Source organism: Charadrius vociferus, unplaced genomic scaffold, assembly GCF_000708025.1.
Source record: "Charadrius vociferus isolate BGI_N301 unplaced genomic scaffold, ASM70802v2 scaffold413, whole genome shotgun sequence".
Lineage (NCBI taxonomy): Eukaryota > Metazoa > Chordata > Aves > Charadriiformes > Charadriidae > Charadrius > Charadrius vociferus.
This window is the reverse complement of record NW_009647738.1, coordinates 1,384,644-1,405,842: the sequence shown is the minus strand read 5'-3', so window position 1 is coordinate 1,405,842 and position 21,199 is coordinate 1,384,644. Positions and strand designations below refer to the sequence as shown.

At 49.9% G+C, this 21,199-nt stretch overlaps 1 protein-coding gene across 1 annotated transcript; it reads right to left on the bottom strand.

Moving 5' to 3' along the window:
• Positions 1-235: 235 nt before the first annotated feature.
• Positions 236-18,035, bottom strand: TMPRSS6 (transmembrane protease, serine 6). Its single transcript, XM_009881853.1, has 17 exons — positions 17,879-18,035; positions 17,563-17,705; positions 17,301-17,368; positions 15,867-16,051; positions 13,021-13,062; positions 11,863-12,067; positions 11,370-11,506; positions 10,702-10,814; positions 10,103-10,212; positions 8,894-9,039; positions 7,844-7,942; positions 5,334-5,447; positions 4,933-5,049; positions 4,002-4,170; positions 2,502-2,773; positions 1,089-1,225; positions 236-394 (listed from the first exon to the last, which is right to left on the bottom strand). Exons 1-17 carry the CDS (start codon positions 18,033-18,035, stop codon positions 236-238), a joined length of 2,373 nt encoding a protein of 790 aa, XP_009880155.1.
• Between the last annotated feature and the right edge of the window lie 3,164 nt (positions 18,036-21,199).

Below are 21,199 nucleotides of genomic sequence, written 5' to 3'. Positions count from 1 at the left end.
TCTTTTGGGTGGATGGCCTAAAAATACCTTGGGGTGCTCCCTGGGAAGCACTGAGGGGGAAGAGGGTCTGCCTCCTTTTCTATACAATCCCCACAGCAGGCTTTTTTTACTCAGCTCAGAAGAGCATCCTGGGTCTGACAACATCCCACACAGAAACTCTCTCTGAGAGGCAAGTGAGCAAGATCAGGAATGAGTGCTGTGTGAGTGATGGGGAGAAGGCAGAGATGCACTTTTCTCAGCTCATGGTTTGGTTTATCCAGCCCAACACTTGAGTGATCCTGGTGTATACTCCATAGTGATTTGGACGTGCGCATCCCATTCCCCAGCTGACCAAACCAGCCAGAAACCACCTGCCACTGGGTTCCTTGCAGGCCAGCGGACCTCCAGAATCACCCTAGAGAAAGGGAAAGAGAAATGGGGTGATGGTGATTCACCAGCTTCTCCTGCTGGATGATTACACTGGCTTTGAGTCTCTCTGTGTGCAGATTCCTTTATCCCCTCAATTCATGCCTGGGACATCTGCAACATCCCTTGGACCTTAGGCAGATGTCAAAACCAGTTTCCAGTGCAAACATCCGACCCATTGTTGCATTCCTTCATCATGCAAATTCCTCCCCCTTAGCCAGCTCTCAAGAAGCTGACAGCTCTATTGTTTCCTTCTGCTCTGTGTGGTATTTCCAAATATAAGGAGAGCAAGGAAGCTGGTGGACTTTAACTGGATACTTGGAGGTATGGGAGACAGGAATTCCCTGAGATTGATGGTAATGACAGAACAAACAGGTTACTGTGTGTGACGGGTACTAATGAGTCTGAGAGGGGAAGAGATTGATGTAGACTCAGAAGTGGGAGGTAAAGAGTGGAGAATGTACTGAAATGAGAAAAGAAGTTTAAGTGTATTGGGATCCTGTCTAAGGCAAAGATGCTGGGAAGAAGTGGTCCTCTGAGCTGTTGGCCACTTAGATGAGAGGAAGGGCTGGGGGAGTAAGGCATTTTATGGTCCCTTGTTTCAGGCCATGGAGTGCATTTGGGGGACTTGGGACAGACCCCACCTCCGGTAGCCAACCCCGATCCCACAACTCCTCTGTCACCTGGCAGGCATCCTTCTTGCCCTTGTGGTACCCAGCACACAGCATCCTGGGAGAAATCATGTAGTGATAGGCCTCACTGCAGATGTCCTGCTGGATGAGCTGCACGTCCACTTTCTGCAGAACATTGCTGATGTGCCCTGAGGGGTAGAGCATCAAAAGCAGTGCAGGTGAGCAATGATGGAGCTTCCCACTGATTACTGTGATCCCTCAGTCCATGCCCATCTCACTGCATGCTGAAAGCTGCCATCTGAATTACTGTTTTGCCCTCCTCTGGCATTGCAGTCTCTGACTTTCAGCAGAGCATGGAAGGAGTAACATTCCCCTGCAGTCCCTTTCCCTATAGGGTTATGTTGTGGGCACGTCAGCTTTTGGGACAAGGGGGATTCTGGTTTGGGGAAACCTCTGAGATGTTAGAGTTTTGAATTTACTTCTCATTGAAATGGTTGTTAAGTTCTTCTGGCTAAGTACGCAAACCAAAGTGTCCACTTCTGGATAGACCCCTGAGCATTTCCATTCAGGAAGCAACTGGAAAAGGAGTGTGAGTGTGAGTGTGAGTGTGAGTGAGGTGAGCACATCTGACCTGGGTGAGCACATCTATATTCCTGTGCCACACACTACTAGAGAACAGCCTGGACCTGTTTGTTGGTCTTATGGGGAGGGAACATGAGGGGTCATGCCCCTGCATCTAAACTCTTCCTCACAAAACAGAATGGACTCATCCATACTACCCCATGGGAACAGGTCTTGGCCCATGCTGTCTGCCAGCTGTGTGTGGGTGCTATGCGGCCAAAATGGTACCAAGGTGCAAGCTAACAATTACACGGTGTGATCCTCAGGGGACAGTACTCAGACCCTGCACTGCTCCCATTGGATTTACTAGTCCAGGTGTTACTGGGGGGACCCATGTCCTACGGTCTTTGACATGGGGAAAATGTTGCTGCAGGGGCCACAGACAGGTGTCCCCAAGAGATCCAGTCCTGGTTTGATGAAAAGCAGTTTTTCATCTCTGCCCTCTCTGCTCAGGCTCTGTCCCTGGGGAATGACCCAACAGGAGCACACATGTCTGTGTAGGCATTGGGTTGGGCTTTGGGAATGGGGCTGCTCCATGCTGTGACCATGGCTGAATAGCCCCTTGTCAGACCCCTAATTCCTGAAGGGCTATTCTAGTCTTTGGATGAAGGAACACATGCTGTCCCCATATAGCTTACCAGACTCTCATGCCTGCCTCTCCAAATGAAGTTTCAAAGCACTTGACAGGCAACTTTGGCCAACCTGTGACCCCAAATTAAAGGGGCTGAAAGAGGCACAATGCTTTAGGGTGAACAGAAGTCTATTCTGCCTATCCCACATCTGAACCTATGGTTCCACCTTGGCTCTGCTACTGTAAGCCACCAGCAAAGTCCTTGTGCCTACCGCCTTCCTTGAGGGCTCCCCAGCCAGTGATCCAGCAATGAAGGCCAGGTTCAAAGAGATGAGAAGGGGCAGGCAAGCAGATGGGCTGGATTAAGGGTGAGATGATCACAGGATGGTCCAGTTGGAGCAGGGCTACATCATAATCATGGCTGTCCTCCTCGTAGTAAGGGTGGAGGAAGAGGCGGATCACCTTGAATGACACCTCTGTGTGGCTGGTGGCATTCTGCAGATATTTGCCCAAGTAAACAGTCCAGATGGAGGCAGAAGCCAGTCTGTAGGACACAACAGAGAAGATAACTCATCAAATGAACAGAGAAGGATGGGAAGAGCCTGGCTGCTTCTGTTGTGGTCTTTTGAAGAGTATCTGATATGGATGATCATCTCCCTCAGAGGACCCTCTTTTTAAATTTGTCTACTGATTTCAAGAAACTGATTGGGACATCTCTTTGATGCCTTGACATACTTGTACAGTGGGACCAACTTCGGGCAGACACTCCTACACACAGGTAATTTGCTCATATTTGCTTATTTTCTACCATTTGCTACCACCATCCATCCATCCTGCATTGAGACCCTCCAAGATGGCCAAATTTAGCATGCACGGACCACTCAAAAGGCCTGCCCTCAGTGCTGGTAGTCTTCCTTGCAGGGTTGTAGGACTCAAGTAGGAGTGTGGCAGGACCAGGGTGAGGTGAGAAGCAGAGCTGCAAAGCAGCCCCAGTCCTACCAAGGTTGGTGTCACCACTCCGAGGATCACCAGCAACTCTTCCTCCCTGAGCTCACATGGCACCAGGAGGGAAGGGCAGCCAGGGAAGTCCAGCAGTAGTAGCTGGGGAGGTGGGGGATCCCCACCAGCTCACTGGTGAGTGAAAAGTGGAGTTCGGAGGAAGTGGAGACTGGGCCTGAAGGTCCACATTCCTTCCCCCACCCAGCCCTGTTGCCCAGTACAGCTGTGGACCTTCCTCTTCCTCACTTCCCAGTTTGAAAGAATGAATGAACCACCCTGATCTGCATGTTACTGCCACTGTTGCAGTACATACATTGGGTGGAAGGAACTGGGGAAGAGACTGTGCTTCCATCTGGAAGGGCAGACCCTGGGGGAGGGCAGCATGGGACCCAAACAACATCCTCTGGAGGTAATGCTATCCTGGCCCTATCCTAGCACACACTGACACCTCCACTGTTGTGACAGCATGGGAACAAGCCAGAGCCAAAGCAAAGGTGGAGCTGTGAAGTATCTTCCATTACCATTGCCCTCATAAAGCTGCTCTGTGAATCTCAGCACTGCCCCTTTTTTCCTGCATGCACACCCAAACACTAGTGCATTCATCCATACCCCTTTCTCCAGCTCCAAGCCACCGAGAAGCATGGCATGGGTGCCAGACGAGCGGTGTGGCTGTCCTGTGACATTTTCACAATCCGGATGATCCTCCCATCATGCATGACACGGAAAGCAATGCAAATCCTTCTCCCGCCCAGCACGGTCCCCTCTCCATTTACCTCTCATCCTGGAAGCAGTGTGCAGCTGAGACCACCCAGCGGTCAGCAATGAGTGTCCCCCCGCAAATGTGGCGTCCCCGAACTTGCAGGCTGGCCTGCCACGGCCATTCGCCTTCCACAGAATTTGCACCACCCACGATCCTGCTGAGAGGGGCTTGCAGTCCACAGTCTGAGGAGGAGGAGACAAAGAATGTACCTCAGGGGAGGGAGGGAACATGACATACTGTGCCCACCCTTCCTTTCCTACTTAACTGACTGAAGAGCTTGACCTCTAATCCCTTGCCTTACCCAGCCAGCAGATGCTTTATGCACTTACTGTCCTGGAGAGGTCCAGCAAGCACTCCTTCCCGGCCTGTGTCCCCACTGATGCCTGCACAGCCTTACCCCCTTTGCCTTTGGGGCAGCGTCCTGTCTATGCTACCTGCTGTCCTGTCGGGGAACCCTCGCAGTCCTTCTGTTTCACTGCCCACCGAGACTCCAGAAAAACCAAGCAGGGAAATCAAAACACAAGCTCTGTCCCTGCCCATGGCTGTGCCATCAGGGGTGATTTCCCTGTCTGGAGCCTTGTAGGATGGCATTGCTTCACATAAGCCAGCACAGTGGTCCAACAGGCAGGCTGTGGGTAGGACGTGGCCTGTGAGACACGTCTGTCTGGCCTGATGCTTCTGCCTGAAGGAGGTGGGCAGCAGCTGTCCAAAGAGTAAACACCCGCTCACAGCTCAGCACAGAGAGCCAGCTCGTTGCTGCTGCTGCCAGCGCCACCGCAGGACCGAGCAGTGGCATTGCTGCCATGGGGCTCGGGTAGGGAGGTGGTGGTGGAACAGGGGAGGGTGGGTGCTTGCGCTGGGGTGGCAGTGGGAAGAGGGGTGACCTGCAGCCTACGTGGCATCCTGAACCTGCCTGCGTGACACGCAACTGAGCATTTCCTCACCACAGCGCTTCTCGTCAGACAGGTCCTTGCAGTCTGCAGTGGTGTCACACAGGGGGTTTGGTTTCTTCACACAGGTCCCATCTTCACAGCGGTAGGTGAAAGGACCACAGGGGACCCCTGTGAAGAGGAAGGGGAGCCAGGGCTGAGGGAGGGGGACAGTTTGCAAACACAGCCTGAAGTCCTTTAAGTGAGGGAAAAAAGGCAACAGAGAGGTTGGGAGAAATCTGTAAATGATGACGGGGAATTTCCTGAGCAAGCTTGGTCATCTACAGAGTAAACATAAGCAGGTCAGGCACATTAACTCCCAGCTGGTGCCCTCACCTCTCAAGAGGGAAGTACGGACAGGCTTGGCTCAAGCATGGGGGAAGGTATTTGCCAGCCCAGTGCCATCCCCTCCCTACCTTCACTGCACTGCTCCTCATCGCTTCCATTGACGCAGTCCAGCTGCTGGTTGCAGACCATGCTGAACTCGATGCAAGTGCTGTCCTCGCGGCACTGGAACTTTGCAGGGCACACTGCACGGGAGGGAAGCACCCGGGAATTAGGCGTGCAAGACAAGGTGTCATGTGTGAGGTCAGGCCCCTAAGCGCAATGGTAGGCTCTGCAACCTCTTCCCACACTTCATAAGGATTTGGCAGCCTGTGCTTAAGACGAGCTCTGGTATAGTGCAACTGTGTAGTCTAGAAAGAGACTGCCATGCAGAGCAGGAACCTGGCCCTCTTTTGCTCAGGAGCCGCATTTAATCTGAGGTCCTTGCTATTGGTCTTCTTCTGGGCTATGTTGTAGGTATGCCTGCACCCTGTCTTATACCTTGCTGATGCTGACATGACTTTCCTTGACTTCTTGGCTTGGCCTTGGACCTCCCTCACCACTATGGACTTGTCCTGTGCTCACTGGGGTCTTGGTTGACCCCGAGTTACCACCATCACCAGACCTGCTGTGCTTGCCCCGTTCAGGTTCTGCAGGACTGCATCCTGTCTGGTGAGGTCGCTGTTCCTCCTGCCTTGCCGTCACCCTCAGCTTGTGTGTCACCTACCCCTACGGAGCAGCTGCTCCCCTTGATCTCTACTAGGTGAGTCCTGAACGACAATGGATTCCCCAATGTCCATGAGCTCTGTTAGCTGCTCAGGATGGAGGTGGGCCTAAGGTGCCTACCCATCACAGAGTTTGACTTCTGATTATATATTTCCATATCAGGAGCTTGTCCTGTGTTTGTGTGTATCTATGCACAACGCTGAACATGATGGGCCAGTACCTCCCAGGCATTTCCTTCCTGCAATGACTATAATTTCTTCAGTAGTTAGTGTGAGGCTTCCAGACACTAAAGACACATGAAGGTCTGAGGAAATCATAGAATCATTGAAGGGAACTTAAAGATCATCTAGTTCCAACCCCCCTGCCATGGGCAGGGACACCTCCCACGAGACCAGGTTGCTCAAAGCCCCATCCAGCCTGGCCCTGAAGACTTCCAGGGATGGGGCATCCACAGCTTCCCTGGGCAACTTGTTCCAGCGCCTCACCATGCTCACAGTGAATATTTTTTTCCTAATATCTATTCTAAATCTACCCTCTTCCAGTTTGAAGCCATTACCTCTCGTCCTATCACTACATGCCCTTGTAAAAAGTCCCTCTTCAGCTTCCTTTTAGTTCCCCTTCAGACACTGGAATGTGAAGATTGATTTTAAAGACAGGGACTGTTCCATACAGACATGGAGTGAATAAGCAGAGATGCAATAGTGGCAAGAGTATAAGGAAGAAAGGAAATCACAATATTTCTATTTTCTTTTTCAAACATAAAGGGAAGTTTGAAAACACTGAGAAACAAATATTTTTTTGTGCAGTCTTGGTCTGTGTTAACCTGTGGAACTGAACTACACAAGATATCCCTGGGGCCAAGAAACTAACAGGATTCAAGAAACGGTTAGATATTCATAAGGATGCATATGTATCCATGTCTGCGTGAGGGAAGCAAGCGAGCCCTGATGTCAGACAGCTGGATGCTGGGAGAGAGTGCACCGTCAGCAAGACTACAGACAATATAAAACCCAACCTCAGCGATCCTGTGAGAGCTCTTACGTTTCCAGCACAGAATTAAAACTTCCTTGAGAAAGATTTCTCCTTCCTTTTACTTTAGGCTTTTCTCTACCTTCCTCTGAATCTTTCAGAATTGGCCACTTTATCCAGTGGTTCAGGGGTCTTTCTGTAGGGGACAACTAATGAAAAATCAGCAGTGGCAGCAATGTGATGAGCTCCCCCCTGCCTCGTGCCAGGGATGGGAGAACAGATGAATTGGGTGTCAGGCCTGAGCCTGAATAGCTGTTTCTATGAAAATGGGGCTCTGCAGGAGTCCTGGGATGCTGGGGATGGTGTCTGCATCAGCACTAACTGCTGTTGGCATGAAGAACCGAGGACTTCGATGCTCCCAAACTGGAGCACAATATATGGGTGAGGATCTGTACAGGTCAAGTGTCACAAATGGCCTGGGGGAAGGAGGAGAAAGCAGGTCAGTGGGTGGGCTTGGGGAGGTGTGGGCAAGGTGGGAGGGTTGGGAGGGGGATGCTGAGTGATGTGACAGCAGAGGGGGCTGCAGGCCAGGGCTGAGGTTGACTGTCAGGCCTGGGTGGGTGGAAAGCAGGACAAGGTCAGGGACAGCCTGGGAAGGGGGTTTCTTTCAGACTGCCTGGAGCTCTTGGTGCCAGGGTACTAGGGGGTTCTCCCAGTAAGACTGTGCTGTGCACAGGAGCAAGAAGCGTTCTTGCTCCTTCCTGAGAAGGATGAAGCTTTTAGGGATGCAGTGGTTTAAACTTCTGGAGGGGAGTTACAAGGCTGCACCTAGGCCAAATGAATCCTCCCCACCTTTCTTTAGGGGCTCCAAGAGACCAGGGACCAGTGGGGACAAGAAATCACTTACCACAATTTCTCTCATCCAGCCCATTGGGGCAATCTTTGATCCCGTCACAGACTGGAACGCACAAGCCGTTCACCAAACACAGGAACTCCCCGGGACAGGCTGTGAAACCACCAGAAGGTAGTTAGTCCCCAGTGACTGGAAACCTCCTTGCAGCAGAGCACCGTGGCTTGAAAGTGGAGCGTGGAGCTGCACACCTTCCTGACCACACGTGTGTTGCGGCAGAGTGCCGGCGGCACTTGCTGCGCTCCCCAAAATCTGCCACGTCATTCACTTTGAACAAGGGCAAATAGAGCCAGGCTATGTACCAGGAGACGGAGGGCTCTTTCCCCTATTCCCATTGTACCGACCGTTCACGAGCCAGGACAACCACCCACCTGGCATGTTATATCTCTGGTTTAGCCCTGTTTCGTGACTTCTGAATGCTGCGGGAAGGCTGAAATAGGCTCTTTGGAGTTGTTATTAAGGCTTGGTTGGGGCCTTGAAAGGGTTGGTATTAGACATGTGTTGGCAGGTGCACATATTCAGGGACTGGTATGTGTTACAGGCAGCCTTTAGGAGGGAGAAACCTTGGAAAGACAAACGGTGGGCGTGCATTTGCATATGTGCGTTTGTGTATTTGTGTGCAGTTTTGTTTGTCTCCCACTTGCACGGATTCCAAGGCGAGCAGGAAACAGCTCTAAGAGCTCTTATAATCGTAATAAAAGTCACTTCAAGCTGGAGATGGTCTCTCATTGAATTCCCAAGGCCAGTCCATGATGTGGGCATGGGGGTGAGATGGTACACAGCTCTCAGACCTTGGGTTTTGGTGCACGGATGCTCTGGCATCATAAGGCAGGGCCACATGTGCAGAAGCAGCTTTGGACGTAAGTGCCTCTTCTCTTTGGGAGACCAGTGGTGTGTGCATCACTGATTTGTGAGCACATGCCTGAGGGGTAGATGTCACCTAAGGCTCATGGGATGTGTCTTGTGTTTGTCCTAATACAAGCCAAGGGCACAGGGGCTGCTGGTAGCCACCACCCCACCAAGAGGCAGGGAGGAGACTGAACTTACGGTCAGATTGGTTGTACAGGCTGTAAGCTGCCTGTACGCCGGGGCCGGTTAAGGAGATCTGTGAGGTGAAGGTGATGGTGATATCAGCAGAAGAAGTGACTGGGATCCGCTCAGCGTAGGCTTGCAGGGTCCGCAGGCCACACAACCTGAGGAGCAAGCACAGGCGGGATCTCTTGAGCAGGGAGGGAGGAGAAGACATTGAAGTGGGGCATGGGGGCTTGGTGGGGCTGGGATGGGAAGGGGCCCACACAGACTAGGTGTAGGGAGGAAGCCAGGAAGGCAAAATGCTTTGAATATGGCATGAGATCCAGAGTGACCCTACTGTCTTTAGACATTTCCCACTTTCTGGGTGAGTGTTGAATGCAGGTCACACAAAGCAATTCAGTTCCTACATTTATCTTCCCAAAGAAGCTATGTCACAGAAAATGTGGTGCTGACAGTTCAAGAGAGGAAGGCAAGGGGATAAAAAGTGGAAATCCTAAGCCGCAGGAACATAGCTTCTGGATCAGACCCTTCAGAGGAAAAGAAGTTACTCCCACAGGAGCAGTGGAGAAGAAGTTAATGAGACAGGTTGGGGAAAGTTTTGGAGGGAAAGGGGCAATTTTGCAGTAAGTGGGAGGAAAAACAAAACCATAGGTCCATCTGTCTCAGAGTCTGCTTTGAGGAGATGGCAGTGCAGCAGCTCTCAGTGCTTTTCACCTGGGCATTGGTGAGCAGCAGCCCCAGGTATGCATGGGTGCTAATTTCGGTAAGTCCCGCAGGGGGAAGTGGCTGTAGTCAAAGAAGGAGGATATGGAGCTATGCGGAAGATCTGTACGGAGGTGGATGCAAGGCAATGGCACACATAGATAATATTGCAGAGGTGGTGACAGGCAGATTTGCAAACACAGGAGACGTGGGAGGACACCAAGGTTACACACACAGGAGAAAACTAGGAAGCCTGATGCAAACAGCAAGACAGAGAAGGCAGGCTGGTAGCTCGAAGCAGATCTGTAAGAAATATGCTCACTGGAGGCGAGCCTGTGAAAAAGAGAGGCTGAAAAAGAAGTAGAAAAGCAAAAGGCACCAGCACAGTGACCACTGACTGTGGTGATAGGCTGTCCTTTTTCAGGCCTGGTGGCTGAAGTGAGCAAGGAACCTGCAGAGGTTTAATTCCAGTTTAATCCCAGGTGGGAAATGAGAGACAGAAACCAGGATCCCAGCACACACCTTCTGTTCTGAATTATCCACTGGCCTTGGGTACAGGGCAGGTCGTGCTTCTGTCTGCTGAGCGCATAGGCATCGAACCACAGAGTGACTCCATAGTCAAGGGACGGGACCTGCAGGCAAGGGGATCCAGAGTAGAGTGGAGATGGCTCCTGTGAGTGCTGCAGCCCACTCTGTGCCACAGAAACGAGCAGGGTAGATGTGATGGGGAGGGCTGCCAGTTCACACATTGCAGGACAGAAGGAAGCACCATCTAAACTGGAGCCATGCTGCAGCCCAGGGTGGTTCTGCGGCTGGTCTCAAAGCACGGTAAGTCCTAGCAATTCCTAGCAGTCTGGTGGTGCCTCTGGAGACTCCTCTGGAGACCAAATTTCAGGTTCCTCCTCAGCTATGTCATGTCTGCTACCACAAGCAATATTAGTCTCTTTCCCCGTCGGAAACACACGTTATGTAGAGGCGAGGCAGGCTGCTGCCCTCTGTTTGCTTCTCATGATGATCTGACTGAGAGTGCTGGCTGTACCCCCCCTAATGTGAGGAGTGCTGCGTGGGTGTCAGGAAGGGGGGCGGGGGGGGATGCTCTTGTGGGAGCTGGCATGTCTTACCGTCATGTGCCAGTTGCACTGAGTATTGGGTGAGTAGTAACTGGGGTAGTGCGGGGTGCTGATCTTCCCCTGCAGCTTCAGGTCCTCCCGTAGAGTTATATTCACTTCACAGGCTGTAAATACAGATGTTCAAAGCGCAGCTGTCTGTCAGCTCAACCTCAGCCTGGGCATACCATGTACTCAGCCCATTGCAGGAGGGGAGAAAAGGAGCTCTAAGGCATGATGCTAAAGGTGACTGGGATGTTCCACCATACCCTTTCAAGGGACCACTTCTACCTGGCAAGACTTTTAGCCTCCTCCTCTGGTCCAGAGAAGGGTAATGTATATTGCTGCTTTAGACTCTTATATTGTCTTGTCATTTACCTGCAAGCGCATCTGGATGTAATGTCCAGGCCACATCTGGTCTGTCCATGCATGAGAGCTTGGTCTTCTCTTAAAGTATCATGACCACTTAGGCTCTGCTTGCCAGAGCCTGGGCTGTAAAGACTCAAGCCAGGTGCTAATGTATGAGTCCAGGTGAGGGAGCGGCATCTAACCTGCTTTTTACTGATCACCTCTATCCTTGCAATCTAGAGTGAATTCTGCTCCTAATGGGGATGGAGCACCTCTAGGAGTTGTGATGTTGTAGGAGCCTGCATCTATGGCTGCCCTCATTCAGCATTCCTCACCTTTAAGGGGCACCACCTGTGCTGAGAGGATGAAGGGGTCATAGTAGCTGTACATGGCTTTCTTCCACACAATGGACATGACAGGGCCAGATGAAAGGACTTCCACAACGGGCTCCTGCCGGCTGCAGCCGTAGATTCTGTGAGGAAAGAGATAAAAGGACAGGAGTGAAGCAAGCGCCAAACAAACGAAAGAGAAGAATGGGAAAGAGAGACAACGGAGGTCTGTGTTATCCACAGCACATGCCTGCTGTGAGGCACTAACTGAATCAAATAAAGGGCCAGCAAAGAGACAGCTTGTGCTGCCTTAATCTCTGAGACTGCACGTCTGGCTGTGTGATATCCCACATCAGTGACTTCAGCCGATCAGCGAGAGGCAGGTTCTGCATCAAAGAGAATTTCCTCTGATGTAGTCTAACACCTTCCCCTGCTGTGGTCTGTCATGCCATCCTGCCCGGCTTCCCCGCTGTGCTCACCCTGCTCAGGAGCTACCTACGAGGTGATGAGGTGTTTCTCCAGGGGCCCGGCTGCGTCATACATAGCCAGACGGTCCCTGCAGTCCGGGAGAGTCCACTCCAGGCGTAGCTTGATCATGTAGCCCTTGAGGCCATGGAGGTGCCAAAGACAACTGGAGGCCAGGTAATCAGGGCCCTCCAGCCTTAGGACATCATCCTCCTGGACATAGCTGTATCTGTAGCAACCTGAATCCAGGGGAAAGATAGAGAGATTTAAACCTCAGGGTGATGTAAATGGAGGCAATGGGGGGCTTAGGGGTGGCTGTAAGGGAAATTAAGATATGGGATTGTCACTTGGGACATCAGTGTGAGCCCTATTTCAGGGTGAGGCTGGCTCATGCCAGTGATCTTAGTTTACTCTTACATATGTTGTAGTGGCACCAGTACACTCATACCAGCGTCCCAGTTTCTCTTGTTAAGAACCGTCCCCTCTTCCTTGGAGAAGCCAATACTACCTCATGATTTAAATATCAGCACAACGCAGTTACCTTCCACTGGCTTAATTTTCTTTTTCATCTCTTTCTCCTCTCACCCCCATATTCTTCATGGATTTACATCCCCTTCACCTGATTTCCAGGTTTCAACAGGATTTTTGAGCAGAAGTCAGCTTAAAGGTGGATTTCCAATAGTATATCTAATGCAAGCTGCCAGCCACAGCACTTACAACACTGCCTGAAATTACTAAAAGCACCTTCAAATATTGCTAAGACAACAGACTCCTAAATGACGGAAACCACATCCCGTGCAGACCCACGCGGGGAAACCCCCACCCCACTCAGCAGTATTTAACGGGGCCTGGAATTAACACTGTTTCAATGGTACACTAAGCTATTTGACAGGACTCATCAGGATGGGGACAAGACCGTCCCTAAGGAGGCTGCACTGCCCCTGGGAGCTGGTATCTCTGCACAGTGGTGTGCTACTGGGACAGAAGTGTCAGGATGCTCAGAGCGGTCCAGAGTGTAGCCTCATCACGTAGTTTGGATCTGGCCAAGCAGCGGCACTGGTCCTCCCTTGCTACTGTTCTCACCTCCCCTTCTCAGGATTTGCAGCTCCCGGGAGCCAACAAACTTTCTGTCCCCTGTAAAAATCCCTCCCACAAAGTCACAAACTCAAAAGGAAAGGAAAAGATAGCCTACCCAGCGTGGATTTCAGCACTACTATGTCTTTCACACTGGATTCTGTTAGAAAGGAAATATATAAAGGAAGATAAACAAAAAGATAAACTGGCAGTATCTGAATGTTTGTACGGCAGGTGATGACTCTTCCTTCCTGTCTGTGTAGATGGCTCCCTTAAAACTTGGGCATGCGGCACACTCCAGGTGCATCTCTGTCTGCTCTCAGGCACCCGTTTCTGTCATGCCTTCCCTACCCCACCTCCCTGGGAAATCTCTCTGGCCTCTGCCCCAGATCCAACAGCCCCGATTCATTCTTTCCAGCCCACCAAGGGCTTCTCTGCCTTTTTTCCTTGCTGGTTTTCACGGGCTATTCCTGGAGGGTCTCTTCCCCTTCCCAGGAGGGCCGGGCATTGCCTCAGGCAGCCACCCCCCTCCTCTGCTAGGCACACCACAAGGCACAACCCCACTTCCCAAAGCTGTCAGTCTCTGCTTACCCCTCCCCCGGTCTCCCAGTCTAAATAACCCACACTGAAACGCATGGGAGCTACTGAGGGTGGGGAAGCAGGCCTCATCACTGGTTGATGAGATACTCAACATCCATGTAGAGTACACCTCTGGAGAAGGGAGATGCAGAGAAGGGAGATGCAGAGAAAGCCACCAGCAAGGACTACAAATCTGTGCAAAACAGAGTCACAGGGTGGACAACGCTTTTAGGAGAGCTGGGCTTTGCTCCAGCCTCCTAGCTGAACTGGGAGCAGCCAGAGATCAGGTGCTGCTGGGAATAATTGCCAAAATAAAAGGCACCATGAGGTCAGTTGGGTGTGAGAATTGCTCTTGGGGGCTTGCCTAGGTCAGGGCTTTGGGCTTTTGTAGCTCCTAAACAAAGCATGCAATTCTGTGGGGAGAGCTGAGCAGTTTTGTCATGGTAAAACCAGATGTTGTGGAAAAGATGAACTTGCAGGCATAAGGCAGCCCCCAGAGAAACTCATGTGCTGCAGGGAAGGATGTATGCTGCACTGATATTAAGTACCCTTCTATCTGAAGGTAATAAAACTGAGTGCCTGTAAGGACAATGATGTCCTGAAGCTCTTCGGGGGGAATGAGAGGTTAGTGTCCTGGGGTGAGTGTAGCTGTTAGTAAAAATAAAGGATTGGAGACGTTGGAGAGGTTCCTGCACTAGTCAATGGTTTCAGCTCTGTGTCTCAAGGCAGGCTGCAGCGAAACTTAATGTTTAGAACTAAGCAGGTCAGCAAATGAGTCTGTCAGAAAGCAATAAAATGCTAATGACTTGCTATTAGCTAGCTATTTTTTCACTCCAATTTTACAGAGCAAATGAAGCCAGAGGTTAAGTCACTGGCTTGAGGTCACCTTGGCCCAGCAGTGTACGAGGTTTCTGGCTTTTGCCTTAGTTGCTAGACTGTGCTTCTGACTGGAGAGGGAGGCGGAAAGGACTAGGGAAAGCAGAAGGAGATGAAGAATCTACAACTGGTGTGTTAATTCCAAAATAGAAAGAAGTATGGTCTGCTGAAATGAATAAAACACTGAAACAGATGCAAGAGAAATAAGAGGGAACTGGGAACAACTGAAAGAATGGAGCCATCATGTTTATTTGTTTATGGGTTACATTGTGAAGTGAGTAAATGAAGGCAAAATGCTAGATGGGCTGACTTGGAAGCATTTAGCATGTTGTCTTATGATATCTTTCTTAAGAAAGTTAATTTAAATTGGCTGAACATAAGGTCTAGTATGCTGGAAACAAATCATAAGTAGAAGTAAAGGACTAACGGTAACTGAGGGAGGAGATGTCTTCATGAGATGCTAATGGATCTTCAGAATAAGATCTTAACACGATCGTCTGGATGAGGGAGTGAAAATGATTTTGAAGAAATAAAATTTTCTTTGGGGATGCAAAAAAAAAATGACCCCCAAAACAAAACAATTAAGATGTGGAGTGAAAAGTTAAAGAAAATATGTGTGGGATAGATTAAAATAAGAGTCACGTTAGAAAAATGCAAGATAACATCTGGGGAAAAAAAAAACTTGGAGACGTAACATTTCATGGGAAGAAGAAACTTGGAAATGAGAGTCCCAAGGGGAGAGAAGAAACACAATGTATTTTAAAACCTGTAAGGTTTAGGGTTCTGTAAGAGGGATCAGATCAAGCTGAGAAGTTAAGTCTTGTTAAAAAGACCAAATACAAATTCCATGGGACTCGGATGCATTGAATGTAGACACATCACCTAGTCTTTTATCTAACACCTATTTTAGAGCAGTTCTGTAGGGGTGGCTTTTTGAACAGGCTATGATCTTTACTTTGGACAGCGATAAATAATCCTTAACATCCTATGTCAGGAATTGAAGTGGTAACAATGCTTTGTCTCAGAGTAAGACTGGTGGTGACTCATGTACATCGCCTTTGTTCTTGCAATCAAGTAGCCTGGAATAATCTCCCAAAGGAAAGCAGGAAACCTAATTGCTTGCTATTTTTGTGCAGAGCTCATCAACGTCATGACCTGTGCAAGATCTTACTCCACAGAAGCCAAAACTGGTGGGAGAAGGAGGGAAAAAATAGTCTTACCTAGCTGGTCATGGTCAGCTGTATCCCCAATAATCTTTAATCCTTCAAAAGAAGGATGCTTTTTTTTTTTTTTAATTATTATTTATTTAACAAACCTCAGTTCTCCTCTATCAGGAAGAAAAATGTGTAATTGTATCTCATGATCCTCATTTCTTCCCTATCTTCTTCAGGTTTCCCCTATCCCTTTCAGTAGTGACATCTGGCCTCTTCTCCTAACCTCCCTTGAACACTTTATAAACCTTGGAACAATCTTGACTGCTCAGGCCACAGCTGAGCAGCTGGTACTTACCCAGCAGAACCAGTGAGTCTGGGTTGATCGTGTACTCCATCTGGTAGGACAGGCTGCCTGAGCTGTTGAAGCTGGTGGAGAGCTCTTGGTGGAGCACTGTGTTTACCCTCTCAGCAGTCACCTCCTTCTGCTGACTCTCAGGGATTTGGAGGGCAAACCAGAAGAAGAAGGTCAGAGCCCCCTCCCTAACAGAGAAATACCATGTTAAATATCCTCTCTCTTCCTCTCCAGAATCACTGGAGAGGCAAACCCCAGAGATTACCCCCCCACACTGCTTTTCCACAAGTCAGGCATATCTGTGTGGACTTGCCAGCTCACTGCTGTGAATCAGAGGAGCCACTCTGAGGAGCATGAGAGCAGCTATGTCCATGATGCTAGTTAATGCTCAGTCCTTTGGGGGAAGAAGCCATTTTATGCCATCTGGCTTTAGCAATGACCATACGTGGTCAAATTAATGCGATAATTAATCAAGACTGGTCTAATGAGTAGTCTCATTTCAGGTAGAAATGACCTTTGGTTACTACTGAGCAGAGGTTGAAAAGAAACACTCAAGACTTCATTGTCTCACCTCCCAGTGGTGACAAGTGGATGATTTATGACTCAGTACCTTACCACAAGCCATTAATGCTGGGCAGGCTCAAGCTGCAGAAGACTGTGACTGGGAAAGGTCTGTTCAACCAGCTGGCAGAGAAAATTGGCTGGGGGAGGGGGAAGAGATATTGAAACAAACCTTTGTTCAGTAAAAGGCTAGAGGAAGAACTGCAAGTGAAACTTTTCTTTCCCCAGTTGAAAATGGAGTTACATCAAAATTGGAATTTTCCTTAGCTGAAGGGCAAATTTAGGGGTGTAGTTTTCCATGGAAAAAGAATCATAAGCAAATGTATACGTCAGTTTGGAAGTTATTCCTTCTTTCTTGATCTACTGTGATGACCTGCAAAGCTGTAGTCCCACATCTGTCCTGTTCCACTATTATCTTATACCCAGGTGGAACATGCGTCTTGGCTGGGATACCTTTTCCATGGTGCATTCTGGCCTCTCCCTTCTGATGACTAGAATCAGGCCATAAAATGATTTTCTTGAATTAGAGAAATTAATTTCTAGCTGCTTAGCTTCTACTGAGAATGACAAGCCCAAGGTTGGTTTTTTTTTTTTCAGTTCTTCCCAGTGAGTTTTTTTCCTCTCTTGAACTTTTGCCTCTCTGAAAAAATTCTCAGTTTTGGCTTTTCATCATAACCTTGGAAGAACATGAACATCTCAAAATATCCCCAGCTCTGTTATGCTGGAACCATTCTGGACCTGGACTGCCCAGCCTAGCCGAGAGCTCATGGTGGGGACTGCAACAGTTTGTCATGGCCAGATTTCAGTGAAACTGGAGTACAATTGATGGGAAGCTTTCACATATGAACAAGCAAAAATGCTGTGGGTGCTACTCACCCAAAGGCATACACTGCGCTCGAGTTGTAATATCGACCCAGCTCTGTGGCACGAATCAGTTCTTTCAGCTGCAATGAGAATGTTGTTTGATAATTATTGTGCAATGTTACAGTGGCAAAGTACCTATAGCCAACCCTATATTTCATCCCTCTTGCTGTAGAGGCCCATCAAGCCTGTCACTTGGAGGGGCATACCTGACCCCTTCCTCTTTCTACTCACTGAACTGCCTCAGGGCCAGCTCTGGTCATGAAATTGCCCTCACCATCTTCTGGAGCTTAGCTGACTCCAACCAGAAGGCTCTGGATTCCACCTGCCCAAGGTCTGGGGAGTATCGGCGATTGAGGACCTGGAGGCTGCCAGAGAAAAACTGCAGGACGGCTGGTTCCAGGTGCCACGGTCTGTAGTCTGCCAACAGAAGACACTACTGGATTACCTTGCTGATATGCAGGACAGAGAGGTTTACCCCTATGTATGAGTCTGTAAAGATCACCCAGAGTCATTAACATGCTTTGGGCTGGGCATTGCCATGACTATACCCCATCCACCTTCTGCTTGGAGACAAAACGTTGAATTTTTACCTAGGAAATACCAGGTTGCTGCAGCAGCTCCAGCCAGCACAAGAAAGGCTATCCCAAGGGGCACATAGCGGAGGCAGTCACGGGCGTTAGTCTCCGATTCATCCTTTGAGAGGGAGCTGGCATTTTCCTCCTGTTCCTCGGCCTCCATCAGGGGCATCTAGTGACACAGCACACCATGGTCAGGCTGGGTTTTCTGCATCCCTTTACATCTGTCTCTGGAGGTGATCTGCCATCTCTGTGCTTCTCCCCCAAGATCTATAGCCCCAAGAAATCTGTGTGCTAACCGTCAAAGATTTTGCTCAGTGCAAATGTCAGTGAAACTCCTAATTCAGTGGGAGACAGGCTTCCAGGACACTGTCCTGTCTATGCTTCCTGGGTAATCCCTTGAAACCACAAATTAATACAATAATGAATTTCTCCAGAGACAAATATGTTGTCCTCCCAGGCTGGGAATGATTTTAGAACTGGTATTTCATTGACCTAGAAATCAATGCAAAAGAAAATCCGTGACCTCAAATGCACACAGCAGTTGCACACAACAGCTCAGCCTGGGAGCCTGAAGTTGCACTTTGACTACTGTGCCACTTTGCTCTTGGTCCCTAAAGGGAAGCAAACCTTGCCATTCCCACCAGACCATGTGTCCCAGGGCTAAGCCCATGCTGGCACTGGCTCACTAGATGAGCTAGTGAGGAGAGAGCAATGTTCAGCCTTCCACCACCCTCTGCTTGTGCCAGGGGACACCTTCTGTCTTCCTTTGCCCCTCATCTAACCCAGGCTGCTTCTTTTGCTTTGTCCTGACCAGCACCCCTTCTGTCAGCTCCAGACTGAGGATAAGAAATGCCATCGCCCAAGACAGCCATGTTAATCTTGGTTATCTATCTCTCCCACCTTCCTTCTCCTTTCCTCTGCCATCACCCAGTGCACGGCTGCCCTCAAAGGTTTTCTGTGTTTCTGTGGCTGGAGAGGAAAGGGATGTGAATGCATTTGTGTCAGAGGGCACAGAGGTCTTGGGGAATGCCTCTTCCATGTCTATGTGCCTGTGAGTTGTCTTTGCACCCAGGGGTACGTGCAACTGTGCGGGCATGAACGCACATGAGGGACTTGTTGCAGATGTGGGAAGAGATGGTTGGCTTCATGCCCATTTTAGCCCACGTGGATACCCTGGAGTGTTCACATGATAGGGGAGAGTGATCTCGGTCTACTTGCTTTCCCCCAGTTTCTGACCCCTGATCCCTCCAGGCTGCCTTGCAACACGGAAACATGCTCACAGAACGTAAGCACCAGGTAACTCTTTCTGAAGCATTAAACCCAGACTGGTGAAGATCAGCACTCGGACAATCAGCCGCACATCTGCTTGCTCTAAAGCACCCTTCCAGAGAGGCATGCTGTACAAACAGGCCTAGCACAGACTGCCCTCCCTTGCTTCTCGTGGGCCACCTTTCTGTGCAACTCCAGGGGAGGATATCCTCCCCAATGATCCAGGTTGGGTGGTCCAGGAGAGCAAGGGCACTTCTCCGCTATCACAGCATCCCTTCAGAAACAGCAGGCACAAGCAAAGAACCTCAGATGGAGGGGCGGGGGAGGAGGGCAGGAAGCAGCAGTAGAAGAGCCTCTTTGTTAGAAGATTTGATGGTAGGCACCGGGGTTTCCCCCAGAGCTGCAGACCTACCTTTGAAACCTGCTTCCGCCTGTGAGGCCTGGCCCACACCCCCCCCTACGCAAGCCAGCTCACACACGCATGGAGCGGGGGAGAGAGGAGGACATCTATTTACCCAAGCTCAAGGTCTCCTCCACGATCAATATCCTGATGCCATGTCCCTTCAGCTCGGCCTTTGTCCTGCCCTGTCCTGCCGCAATGGGTCAGCACACCCTGTGCAATGGCTTTTTTCTTTTCTGAAATGGAGGTTTTGGAGGCTTACAGGGAGAGAAGATCTGCAGGCTGAGCAGGGGGAGCCAGGAAAAAGTCAGGGTAGGATCACCTCCAGCTGTGCAGAGAAGAAGAAAACCCGGGAGGCTGGTGCAGATGGCTTACGTTGTCTTCCTCGGGAGACAAGAAGTTGCTGAGCAACTGATGTATTTCTTAGCTACCCTCCTTGGTCCCATTGGAGGGAGGGGCAAAACGCAGGGTGTGTGCTCCCCAGCACAGAGATGGAGAAGTTGCTGGCTGGCAGGTGTAGATTGCTTGAAGGAGGGAAGATGGCAGTAGGCAGCGGGTCTGGTTACCACAGTGGTCATGCAGATGAAAGCAAAGCACAGCGTCTCTCAGTCCCTACCTGCAAAACTCCCTCTGGTCTTCTTGTGCTTCTTGCTGCCCAGTCTCCTGATGCTGGGCTCCCCGCACTCTGTTGCACCACAACTTGTTCCTCCCCGCAGCATTTGCTTTTCTTCTAGCCCCAGGTCCTCCTCACCTACCTTGCCTGCAGGAGCTTCTGCGTACAGCCCCACAGCTCTGTACGTGCCCCTTTGTTTTTCACAGAGAGCAACCACGCTCCAGCTAGAGCAGAGTAAATAGAGTTCTTCTGTCAATAAATGGGGTTGGAGGATGGGGACATGGACAACTCTTGACCTGGGGCTGAGCTCCAGCCAGTGACATTGACCTAGGGCTCAGCTCATTTGGGCCAGGGCTCATTTGGGCTCTTTTTGGCAGTTGGGCAGGGATAGCTGCTTTCAGCCCTGCCACTGGTTCAGGTTTAGTCTGGGACTGCATGAAGACCAAAAGCCATTGCTGTAGTTGCCCCGTGGTGGATTCTAGTAGATAAACGTTATATGTGGATGAAAAGCTGCAGCGTTTCACTGGGAATGTGTCAGTATGGTTATGTCATTGCAATGACAATAAGAAATACTTTCAGAAGTGCTTGAGAGACTTAAGAGACCAGATTTCACTGTAAAAAGTTAATTCCAGACAAAATTTCCCCAGATAACTGGGGTCTAGCTGCGTTTTTAGGCTTTCCCAAGCTTACACTATGAGGGCTGCCCACAGCATGTCAGAACCCAGCTGAGGGTATTTCCCAATGCCAGAGACCTTACTTTTTTGTATCCATCTTTCCTGGAAAGAAGCATCTTCCTTCTCTGGTGTTTTCAGCAGAACAAAAAATATAGAATCTCAATCTGATCTATCTAAGCAAACATACCACATCTATCACCACAGGCTTTTGAATCAACCAAGGACCCAAAACCTTGATCAGATTTAACTTCAGAGGAATTCTTTTGCTGCAAGTACCCTTTACTTTCTGCTTCTCCACAGTAAAAAAAAAAAAAGGAAAGGATGTGGGAGGAGGCTGAGAGTGCTGTTGCCTATTTATGAACAGGGTATCTTGGGAA

Excerpts from the sequence above, each read along its gene's own strand:
- TMPRSS6 (XM_009881853.1), bottom strand. The coding sequence starts at position 18,035 with ATGCCCCTGATGGAGGCCGAGGAACAGGAGGAAAATGCCAGCTCCCTC. Across the intron at positions 10,815-11,369 it reads ACAGGTGGTGCCCCTTAAAG|CCTGTGAAGTGAATATAACT; the intron begins GTGAGGAATGCT and ends CTGTATTTACAG. Across the intron at positions 395-1,088 it reads GCAAGAAGGATGCCTGCCAG|GGTGATTCTGGAGGTCCGCT; the intron begins GTGACAGAGGAG and ends CCCTTTCTCTAG.